Source organism: Helianthus annuus, chromosome 12, assembly GCF_002127325.2.
Source record: "Helianthus annuus cultivar XRQ/B chromosome 12, HanXRQr2.0-SUNRISE, whole genome shotgun sequence".
Classification (NCBI taxonomy): domain Eukaryota; kingdom Viridiplantae; phylum Streptophyta; class Magnoliopsida; order Asterales; family Asteraceae; genus Helianthus; species Helianthus annuus.
In genome coordinates, this window is record NC_035444.2 from 154490170 (window position 1) to 154501818 (window position 11649).

General features: G+C 34.2%; 1 protein-coding gene, 1 long non-coding RNA gene and 1 other non-coding gene across 4 annotated transcripts; 1 reads left to right on the top strand and 2 right to left on the bottom strand.

The window, feature by feature from the left end:
• Nucleotides 1-484: 484 nt before the first annotated feature.
• Nucleotides 485-2566, top strand: LOC110895954. The gene is made up of 2 exons (XR_002567470.2): nucleotides 485-689; nucleotides 1859-2566. It is a non-coding gene; the product is annotated as an uncharacterized LOC110895954 (long non-coding RNA).
• A 767-nt stretch (nucleotides 2567-3333) lies between these two features.
• On the bottom strand, nucleotides 3334-3405 carry TRNAQ-UUG. The gene has a single exon. It is a non-coding gene; the product is annotated as a tRNA-Gln (tRNA).
• Nucleotides 3406-4311: 906 nt separating this feature from the next.
• Nucleotides 4312-10670, bottom strand: LOC110895955. 2 transcript variants are annotated; one of them, XM_022143345.2, is made up of 9 exons: nucleotides 10314-10670; nucleotides 8892-8978; nucleotides 8494-8811; nucleotides 8170-8305; nucleotides 7828-7993; nucleotides 7133-7261; nucleotides 6864-7058; nucleotides 5136-5258; nucleotides 4312-4594 (listed from the first exon to the last, which is right to left on the bottom strand). In XM_022143345.2, the coding sequence occupies exons 1-9, from the start codon at nucleotides 10453-10455 to the stop codon at nucleotides 4487-4489; spliced, it is 1404 nt and encodes a 467-aa protein (XP_021999037.1). In that variant the 5' UTR covers nucleotides 10456-10670; the 3' UTR covers nucleotides 4312-4486. The 2 variants fall into 2 exon arrangements, with proteins under 2 accessions (XP_021999037.1, XP_021999038.1); XM_022143346.2 differs by having other exon boundaries at nucleotides 8892-8975; nucleotides 10314-10669.
• Nucleotides 10671-11649: the final 979 nt, after the last annotated feature.

Here is an 11649-nt window from a genome sequence, read left to right on the forward strand (position 1 = left end):
TGACCATGAAAACGGGGGGTCGAAAACGTATATACCCAAAAATTTCTATAGAACCGGGGGGTCGAAAACGTATACACCCAAAAATTTCTATACGAAAACTACATATATAACACTACTGAGCGAAAAGTTCGGGGGGTCGGGTGCCCCTCCCGGCCCCTCTTAAGCTACGCCCTTGGCTACAGCACCCAATGTCACGGAGGTTGACACGTCGTTCCTTGCCGTTAAAAAAAATATTTATTATTGTGAATAAATATTAAATAGTAACAAAATTATATTTTTTATTTGCTTTGATAATTATATTATTGTTATATTCGAATTGGTATTCTAAAAAAATACTCTTTTTACAATTGTTTTATGATTAACATTATTATTTTTATATTATTTACATGCAATATGTTAAGTTTCAATAACTTCAAGTCTCTTTCGTCATTAGATAGCCTACTTAAGAATGAATCTATTCACCAAGGTACCTTATTGCGTGTATATAAAGTCCAGCTTCTTCCTCATCTTGCTCATTCACCAACTCAACAAGAATCCTTCATTATTTTTTTCAATTCAAGCCCATATTCACTACCCCTTTTATTGATTTCTAAAACCACAGAAAACTCAATGGCCGGTGATATCTTTATATTTACGGGAGCCAACGGCGACAATTATGACGTTTCTCTAAGCTTTAATTATATGCAAAGGTATGCTTATATTCTCCATAATTAAGTTTTGATTCATGTGTGTGCAACCATGTAAAACTTAATCAAAAGAGTTGAACTTTGATCGGATCGTAGAGCATTTTGCGTTCGTTAGATATCACTTAGTTAATTAATAAAACATTCATTCTATTATCATTTGGGGGAACCGCAAGGGGTTCTGTAGACTCTCCGACGGGCCAAATGGCAGCAGCGCAGGGCGTACCCACCTATATATTAAGGTGTGCGGGCGCACCTCTTGAAAAAATAAAGTTTAGTGCTAAATTCCCGGTAAAATCCCGTCCGCACCTCTTGGAAATTTTCGACGGCCCCCTTAGGATAAAAATCTTATGAATTTGTAAAAATTTTTACGTAAACACTGATTTTTTTAAATACAACCTAATTAACTTTCCACTTAACTAATTAACTTTCACATAACCCAATTAACTTTCTCTTAACCTTTAACCCAATAAACACGCCATAACTCAAGCTCAACCCAATCTAATAATCTAATTTGAACTAAAATATAATAACACAACCTATCGCAATTTCGGCCACCAAACTCACGAAAACAACATGTCATCACTATTTTTGGGTATGGCTCGATTATTATTTTGTTTTACATGACCCGACCCGAACCGACCTGATATGAACCGAATTTTTTTATATACCTAGGGGCCTAAAATATTTAAAAATATTCCGCACCCTCATGAAAAAAATCCTGAGTCCGTCACTACAGCAGCAAACAGCGAAAGGACTTGCAGAGGTGCAAATATGAAAGAGATGAAGATTAGAAGATAATATTAACATGTACATCGTGCGTAGGTGTGAGCCTTTAAGTCAAGTTGTCTGACCAAACGTAAACATGTTAACAACTTAACATACATTATTTTATGCTTTTTACTATTTTCAATTTCATTTTGAGGTAAGAAATGAAAGGTTGCAAACCATCATATAATATAATTCTCAAACATACATGTGTAATTATTAATATGAAAAGAAAAATGCAAATAAGTTTAAGCATTTTTTTAACATACACTTTTAGTTATTAGTTTATCAGATTAATTTTTAAAAAATTTGGTATTTTATTCAGTATTATTATTGTATGCATGTATTATTTTATTACTTCTTCACTTTATTTAATCTAGATATTCTTTTTTGTTATTGTGTCATAGTGTGTTCGAGTTAAATGCTTCCCTATACTCAAAAGCAGAATTTGTATATGGGTCTCGACACATTGATCCTTTAGAGGGCATAGATCCGGGACTTGTCTATGAAAACTCTGTCCAAGAGTATTTTAAGATGTGCTGCAACATATCTCAAACCCTAGGAAGTATTATCCAAAAAATGCTAGTTGCCCTATGAAGTTAGCTACCAAAGAGATAAAGTACCCTTCTATGGCAGTTCAAGTAGCAGCGGAGGAGTCATTTGTGGTGTCTTTTCCTAGAAGCGTGGCCAATGTCGGTTGAGCCAATTCAACATATTTTGCATGTGTAGAAGGAGACCGCTCAAAGTTGCAAGTTAGTGTAGAGCCCAACACTTTGCAATTCACAGCAATGAACCAGAAGAAGAAATTTGTGTTAACTGTCACGGGGAATAAAATAAAGCCCTCTACAACAAAACGCTTGTCACTCGTGTTGACTGACGGTGTTCACAGAGTCCGAAGTCCTACCGTGATTTACACAACGCCCGATGAAGAAAGAGCGATTTACTCAGTGTCCGGTGGAGAAGGAGCATCAGCACAATCAATGCTTTATATAGCATTTATTTTTATCGTTTTGATAATGATGCCTTTGTATCAAGTCCAATACCATTGTTTTCTCATTATAATATAATAAAAAATAGTTCTAATTGAGATATTAAAGCTAACAAAAAATTCAGCACAAGCAAATGTTAAAGCTAATAAAAAAAATAGTTTTGACACCCTTATATTCATTTTCAATTTTCTGTTGCATATCCTTCTCTATTTTGAACATAAAAATTAAAGCAAATATAAAATAGCTTAAACCCAAAATCTAGTGCAAAAATTGAAAAAAATCCATGTATTATCTGAAGTAGAACTATTCAGATTACCAATAAATTAATTATTTATAACTTTCAACCAATTATATCCAACCTACACCATAAGAATTAAGAGGGTGTTTGAGGTTGAGTTTTGAAAATAGATTATACGTTTTGAATAATCAGAATCAGATAATTAACTGTAACAAAACATGATGTTGAATGATAGTGTTTGGTTGTGTTGCTTGATATCACAATAATCATATAATCAACTATTTGAGTGTGTGGCAAATATATATTTAAAAAAATAAACAAGTGAAAATCCTTTTATAAATGTAAATAATCATTTTTTGGAAAACTGCGTTTAGTTGCAGTAGAGGGGGAGCTGTTTTTTGAAAACTGTGTTTTGTAACTTTTTAAACGCACATAGTCAATTTTTTAATTTTTTTACCCAAACACTCAAAACTAATTATTAATGATTTCAAATTTCAATAATCTAAAAATCTCTTTCAAAACTCAACCCCAAACGCCCTCTAAATTTTTGCAACCCACATGAGTATTTATTAGTTTTTTATCACGTTTCACGATATATTTTAACAAAATACTCTACAGCCACAACAACCAAAACAAAAATAGGGAAAACAAAAATAGGTCCTACCGGGAGTCGAACCCAGGTCGCTGGATTCAAAGTCCAGAGTGCTAACCACTACACCATAGAACCATCGATGTTAAACGTCTCTTTTAAAAGATATATAAATGTTGAACCGTAGGCAGATGCGGAATTTATCGTTTTCATATATTCAAGTACAATATTAAATTCCTGTTTGTCGAACCGCACAATAAACCATACATTACAATTTTGTGTTATTATGAAAAATCAACATGTCCCGAATAGCTCGCATAAATGCAAACCGTATTTCACGTACATTTGAATACCAGTGGGCGGTCGTCCATTGGTAAAGACAGTCTTTAAACACTGGAATTGGAGAGGAGGTCTTAGGTTCAAGTCTCACAGATAGATGACATCACAGATGACATGGATTAAAAAATTGTTGTTAAAAAAATATTATAGATATGAATACATATAGACATATTATAGAGGGTGCCATTTACCATTGAGATGGTTAAATTTTCAAATAAAAGAGGATGACATACGTAACTTTCTTGCGGTTTAACCACTCAAACTCTCAAAAGTGTCGATAACAAGATTGTAATATAGTGTGATATAGCTAAAACTATTGACCTTCAGCACCGTGATCAGAAATTTATACCGAATACCGGGAACCGTAGCATACCGATACCGACCAAACATATACCGAACCGTAGCATACCGATACCGACCAAACATATCGGTATAGTAACTGATTTTTGAATTTAGCTCAATAGTTCTAACAATAGTATGCCACGCCGATACCGACCAAACATATTACATGTACGGTACGATATTCGCTTTTTGTTTTAGCAAAATATCGATATTAGCACTATGCAGTACGGTACCGGTACCGATCTCATCCCTATATAAAGCAAAATGGTGTAAAATCAAGTATTTCCCATATCATTCTTTAGCAATTATGTATAATTAAAATTAAAACTGAAGATTATAGGAGGCTATAATATTACACAACTAAAAAGTAAAAATAAGTTGACATAGGTCACCAAAGTTTTCAATTAGCATCATCATTTACACCAAATATGAGTAAAACGACATTGATGATTCACATACTACTAGACCTAAAATGTAATCATGAATTCATTAAGTAATGAATTTGGAAGGTTTACACTATTAGTTAAGACTATTAGTATCATACGGGTTCACTGTTCAACTTTAACATTTGATAATTCATATAATCGATCCCGTTTAGCCTTACACAACATAAGATCTGCTCTGGTAACTCCTCTTGTTTGTTTCCCTGTTAAAAACAACTTACCCTTGAATTTTATACTTGGAAAATAGAGAAAAAAAAAACATAGCGTACTTTAGAGGTGTGCAAATCGGTTAATTTTCCTAACCGGCTTAGGCGTGATTTTTAATTTTTTGCTTTAACTGGTTCAGGTATTCACTTTAACCCGTTATTACTTTAACAGGTTATTTTCAATTTTTTGGTTTTTTTCCTAGTTAACCGGTACATCAGCTAAAAAACTGGTCCGGGTATTCACTTTAACCCTTTATTACTTTAACCGGTTATTTTCATTCTTTCAGTTTATTTCCTAGTTAACCGGTACATCAGTCAAAAAACTGGTTACTATCCTTAAAGTATATAACCAGTTACATACCGCCGGTTTTTTCAACTCCTAACTGGTTATTGGTGTACCGGTTATTAGTTAATAACCGGTTTCGGTTAACAAACAGGTTTTTTTGCCCACCTCTAGCATACTTGCCCGAAGAAACACTGTTCTTATCAATGCCGAGAAAAACAAAAACAAAAAAGAAAAGAAAAACATTGTACTCGCCTGAATTGTGAGTCCGAAATCCAAGATGCAGTTCTTTAGTCTTTCTTGGAATGCTTCAAATCCTTTTCTTGAAATGTAACTAAATCTGTGCATATCTAAATCAATCTCAAAGTAGTTTACTCCCTGAAAGATAAGACACTAGCGTAAGTGTTGTGTAAGTGCATTAAGAATAATGATATAACGAGTAAATACCTCATCCTTTACATGATCAATTCAATTACTCTCGTATCCAAATTATGTGTAATGGTAATGTTAACTACCCAGGTAAGTGGTTATATAGTGTTAGTTAATGTGTGTGTTAGTTAGTTACACTTAGTTAAGTGGTTATAAAGAGTTAGTTAATTAGTTAGTTAGTTAGTTAGTTGGTTGGTTGGTTACACTTAGTTAAGTGGTTATATAGAGTTAGTTAGTTAGTTACACATAGTTAAGTGGTTAACTAAGTTAGTTTAAATATCTAACTAATGGATATTATATCAAATTGTAAATTATAAACACAATATTCATATTTCCCTCTTTACTTTCTATCACCATATTAGTTTGGTTTGGTTTATAGAAAAGTTAATACGAACAAATCTGATCGCTTCAGAAACCGATGTTCGGTTATTATTATATGAATACATGTGCATAAATAACCGAATTAACCGGATGTTAAAGCCAACCTTCATATTATTTTAATTCTTATAAATAATATGTTATATGTGAGAATTTTTTGTTACAACCTTTATATATATATAGGGTAAAGTTCTTGTACAAATAATCTTAACATACTAAACATACAAATTGAAGGAAAACTTAAAAAGACAAGGTGGCATTTTTATAATTATTAATAACTATCAAAGTTACTCTACAAATATACCTAAAAAAACCTAACCACTCCCCCCACCCCCCACCCCCCAAAAACCTAAAAAAAACCTACCCCCCCTACCCCCCAAAAACCTAAAAAAAACTAACCCCCCCCCCCCCCACCCCACCCCCAAAAACCTAAAAAAACCTAACCCCCCCCCCACCCCACCCCACCCACCCAAGCTAAAATGCTAAAAACTAAACCCCCCAAAAAACCTAAAAAAATCTAAAAAAATAAAAAAAAACACACAAATTATTTTATTTTATTTTTTAACATTTTTTATTAAAAAATCGCTACTTTTCGTAGCAGCAAAAAAAAAAATTTTTTTTTTTTTTTTTTGCTAACGAAATGTAGCGATTTTTTAATAAAAAAATGTTAAAAAAAAATTTGTGTTTTTTAGGTATTTTTGGTTGTAACTTTGATAGTTGGTGGTAATTACAAAAATGCCACCTTGTCTTTTTGGGTTTTCCTTCAATTTGTATGTTTAGTATGTTAAGATTATTTGTATTTGATCTTTTGCCTATATATATAACATATTAGGGGACCCGGGGCGGTCTCCTTTTCTTCCGTGATAGTATAACGTGACAAACCATAACGCGTTGAACTCGACCGCCGCTACACACTTCAACGCGTTATACATTAATGGAAACCGATTTTCGTTATCTCCATCACGCGTTATGGTTTATTTTTGTGAGGGTATTTGTTGGTTGGGGGAAATTGTTGGGTGTGGTGGTGAGTGATGACCACCCCCACTAAAAATGGTTGTGAGTGATGGAAAAATGGTCAATGACATGACGAAACTTGATTGGTGCTTGTGAGTGATAAATTCTATCACTAGTGAACCACCCCTAGTCCCCTTAGTGATACCAATATCCAATACTTACTTGGTAGAACTCATGTTGGGGACGTGAAAGCACGGGTTTTTCGTTGTAAGCATTCATAATCTTCCTTTCGGGTGCACTTAACTGAAGGTCATCTACATTTACAACTCGACCTAATATCTTCAATCGTTCTCGAAATGGTGCTAGTGTATCTAGAGGAAAACCTTTGACTTTTTCCATTTCATCATCAAGTATCCGCTGTTTTAATTTTCAAACCAAATAAATAAATAAGTTGACTTCAATTTAACTATGTAGTAACCATGGTTTTTTACCCTCATATTGTCTTGAAATTGGGATGATAGTTCCTTAGAGTAATTATCAGAGAGTTTGAAGTATAAAACGAAACTCACTCCTTCACCGTCAATTTCACCTTGGAAAAAGGCAGCAGGATATAATGGAACCTATCAAACCGAAATGTTGATACAAGTATAAATCAGGGTTCTAAATATATTATAAAAAGTGCAGTAATTATGATCTCAAAAACAATATTGTTACAATGGGAAAATAATTTTACTTGATCAGTTTCACTTGTTTGAGATAAAACATCACCCAAAATGTGGACATTGTTATTTTCCAAAAAAGGATAAAACTTCAGAGAGTAAAATGCCATCTTCGTCCCTAAGGTTTGCCCGGTTTTGCAACTTTCTTCCAAAGGTTTGTTCTTTTCGCATCTGGATCCAAAAGGTTTGAAATCTTGCCATTTTCATTTGACACGTTAACTCAATCCATTTTTAACGTTAAGTCATGGGTATTTTCTTCTTTTTACCTAGTTACAAATATGTAAAAAGACGAAAATACCCCTAACGTTAAAAATGAATGGAGTTAATGGGTCGGGTGAAAATGGCAAGATTTCAAACCTTTTCGATCCAGATGCGAAAAAAACAAACCTTTGGACGAAAATCGCAAAACCGGCCAAACCTTAGGGACGAAGATGCCATTTTACTCAACTCCAAATAATAATAAGTACCTGGATATTTACAACAAGAATTGGTGGAAGTTCTCCGGAAGAAGGACCAACAATAGGGAGTTCTACAAACCGAGCAATATGATCAACTTTTCTCTGAGATAAAAAGACGTCAACGCCAAAAGGATAATATGCCGCATAATTAGGTGCATGCTCCTTCTTTTTATCCCTTTACATCCAGCATGGCACAAGGAAAGAAAATCAATATATTGAGATTAAAATATTTAGTAAGGGGGTGTTTGGAATTCGGTATTCCTGATTCTAAAAGCGTTTATCTGCATAATAAGCATAAGCAGCATACAATAAGCAGTTAGGTAGCTGCTTATAAGACTGTTAATTATTTACCTGAAATAATTTTTCCCGCGTACTCTAAAAATTTGTGGTTCGACATGTGACCAAGAATCAAGCACTTTTTTCTCTGCCGGGCAGAAAGGTACTTGTGAACCAGCTATCGGTCGTTCCAGACGTTTCTTTAAAGAAACTAAAAGAATATGAGTAATAACGTTAAGTCTTGGCATCCGACATATCGACTCGCTAAAAACAGAAATAAAATAAATGGCCACCTGCCCATCGCAAGTTGTGTTTACCCGGTCCCATTAGTTAGCAGAGTACTGGTGGGTCCACGGTTAGAAAAAAACAGCAAAATAAATGTTTTTGTTAAATACTCACAAATAGTGGTGCTAGGATGTCCATCCTTTAATTTGAATGAAAGTTTATGTGAAATCTTTTTTCTTGTGTTTGGCGGGCTAGAGCTTGATGATCTTCTTTTTTCGATTGACGGAATAGTATTAGCCAAACATGGCAAACAGTTGCCGGGAATCATTCCACAGTCCAACAAACCACTATCCATTCCAGCATTTTCATCAATGGAAGATGATATTTCATCAAGGTAAACGGGTTTAGATTCGTTTGAATGTTCATCTGATTTTAGCCGCAAGTCAATACTTGGCCTAGAGGCTACTTCAGAGCCGTTTAGTGACAAAACATCTGCAGGTATATGAAATTAAATTTAGATGCTAGGATAGTAAATAAGCGTGTTCTTTGAGAGATGGATTAAAAGACGTAACCATCAAGAACACTATGGAAATCTTCATCACTGCATTCAGATTCAAGAACTGCAACTGAATCATACCAATGCTCGTCTATGCTACCTGCTAATTCCCAAAGTAAAATAAGATGAAATAACTAATATGTGTGTGTGTCTATACAAAATTCGGTTAGAACTTTACTACAAATCTGTTTTTCGGTTATTGACCAAAAATTCGTTTTGAATGTCTCAAAAGTTCCAGTCAACTACTCTATGCTAAAATTATAAAAATAAATCAAAACTTCATAATATTGTGTGTAGGGTCAGCAATCGGTTCAGTTAATATGGTTCAAGTTATTTAACCCCACAAACTGAACCAAAAGTTTTGGTTATCCTTATAACCAAAAACTAAACCATCGATTTTTTGCTTTGGGTAGGTTAATTCAGTTTATGGTTCGGTTTCGGCTCACCCCTAGAAGTATACATCTGGTGCAGTGAGCATAATACTCAATTGAGCTCGGACCAAACAATTATCGCATGGACAGGGCCGGCCCAAGCCCAGTATTTTGAGGCTTGGGCTTTAGGCCTCCAAATCAATAGAGCTTCCAACTTTAAAAAAAATTATATATGATATTTGGGATGGGTTGAACTTATCTTTACACATACAAAAAATGCATAAAAATTACAAAAAAAAAAAAATTAAATTAACTTCACCAACAATAAACCTTTTAGTTTATTTTGCCGGTCCCAAGCCCGGGTAAAGGAGGATTTTTCTCAAATAGTGTTTGTTTTTTTTTTTTTTGAAAAAAGGCCTCAAATTTTTAATTTGCTTTAGGCCACCAAAATGGTTGAGCCGGGCCTGCGCATGGAACGCAAATTTCTTTTGAAATGTTGCATGTTTAAAGGGTAAAGGAACATGCGCATTCAATATTCCAAAAGCATTGTACTCTAGGCATAGTTTCATAAAGACCCTGACATCAACAAGTCAAGTATATACTTAGCCAGGACTCATGAATCTAGGTTAACAGTCAAAATCGAATTGATAATCACGTTAAATCAAACTACTGATTCTCCGTCTTATATTCTAATATATAATCACGCACAGTTAATCACATCAATAATTATTCAAATAATTCCAGCTTATAGCTTCAATCGAACACCGAAACACGTAAAATTTACAATCACAGTTCTACAGTTCCAGGTCTTGACTCATGAATCTAGGTTAACAGTCAAAATCGATTTGATAATCACATAAACTCAAACTACTGATTCTCCATCTTATCTTCTAATTTATGATCACGTTAGTCAAATAATTCGACCTAAGAGCTTCAATCAAACACCGAAACACGTAAAGCTTTAGAATCACAGTTCTAGGTCACAACTCTAGGTTAACAGCGCTAAAAACGGTAAAACGACTACATGCATATAGATTAAACCGTGATTCACAAACTAGAGATGTTACCTGACGGTGCGAACTTCGATTGATCGGACAAAATAGACGAAACACGCTGATTCGGAGCTTTTTTTCGCTTGCGTAACTTCTTCGCGGATGATTGTATGCGTCCAGCGACGCAAGTATCCGGCGACGACAGGCAAGCTCCCATCTCCGGCGACCGGTAGCGTGATCACAGCATGTGAATCGAGATCATGAATGAAACGAGTTGAAGTATAGGTGTGAATATATGAGCATGTGTGAGAGTGATTGTACGTATAGATAGATATTTTGGGGAAAATTCTAGAAATTCAGTGAGAAGAGAGATTGGAAAGAAGAATAGTCAGTCAAATAAAAGGTTTAGTTCGATTAGAAAGAGATGAAAGCATCTTCTATATCAGTATCTTTTATATTTGAATAATCAGGATTTTTTTTATAATTTTAATTTTTTACGGAGTATTCATTCACTAAAGTAAAAAAATGAACAAATAATCTATTGGTAAAATATACATACAAATTAATGGCGGAGCTTCTCACGGGCCAACCCCTTACCCCTATCTGCTTGTTTCGTAACGTAAACTAGTAAAGTGGCGATGTCAGAATATAAAGTAACACAAATTTATATTGTGTAACGAAAACATATTATATTTGACTCGATTTATTTCTGAAAAAAATTCACGTGGAAACGTAGACCGACTAAAAACATACATAAAAATAAGCATGAACACATTTCATATTTAACCCGATTGCGTGACACCGAAACGTAAAGTAACTCAATATGGGCAAAAACGTATTGTATTTGACTCGGCTTGTTTCCAAAGAGATTTTATGCCAAAACGTAGAACAACTGAAAACTTACATTCAAATATGGGCAAAAATGTATTGTATTTGACTCGAAAAATTACGTTAAAACGGAAACCAACTTTAACTTATACCGACACGTACACTTTCAAAATTACATTTTATAAAAATTTTAGAAAGTTAAGAGGATATAAATGTGAAGACTAAAAGTTAAAGGGTCAAAGTACAAAAAGACAAAAATAAACAAAAAAAGCAAAACAAAAAAAAAGTTATTGTTGCTCCGATGTGACGGACCCTTTAGTAATTCAAGTTGTCTTTTAATAAGGGTATCCGGTGTTGGAATTGGCAAAGGTCGGCAAAGTGAGTTTACCACTCGGTAAACACCACCACCAACACTAGTTTACCGCTCAAACTTTACCAAATTTGTGGTGGGTAGTCGATGCGGTGAAGAGTGTGTGTGTGTGGTGAGGTGGGGTCCATGCAATCTTTCAACCAATCACACTATTTTCCTTTCTTTTTAAGTTTACCACTTCAGCAAGTGTCTAAACCATTGCCAACACTTTTT

What these genes read in the sequence shown, in the direction of transcription:
- LOC110895955 (XM_022143345.2), bottom strand. Translation starts at nt 10,455, where the DNA reads ATGGGAGCTTGCCTGTCGTCGCCGGATACTTGCGTCGCTGGACGCATA. An exon ending in AATTTCAAGACAATATGAGG is followed by an intron (nt 7,059 to 7,132) that starts GTAAAAAACCAT and finishes AAATTAAAACAG; the next exon opens with CGGATACTTGATGATGAAAT. An exon ending in ATTTCGGACTCACAATTCAG is followed by an intron (nt 4,595 to 5,135) that starts GCGAGTACAATG and finishes TGTTTTTAACAG; the next exon opens with GGAAACAAACAAGAGGAGTT.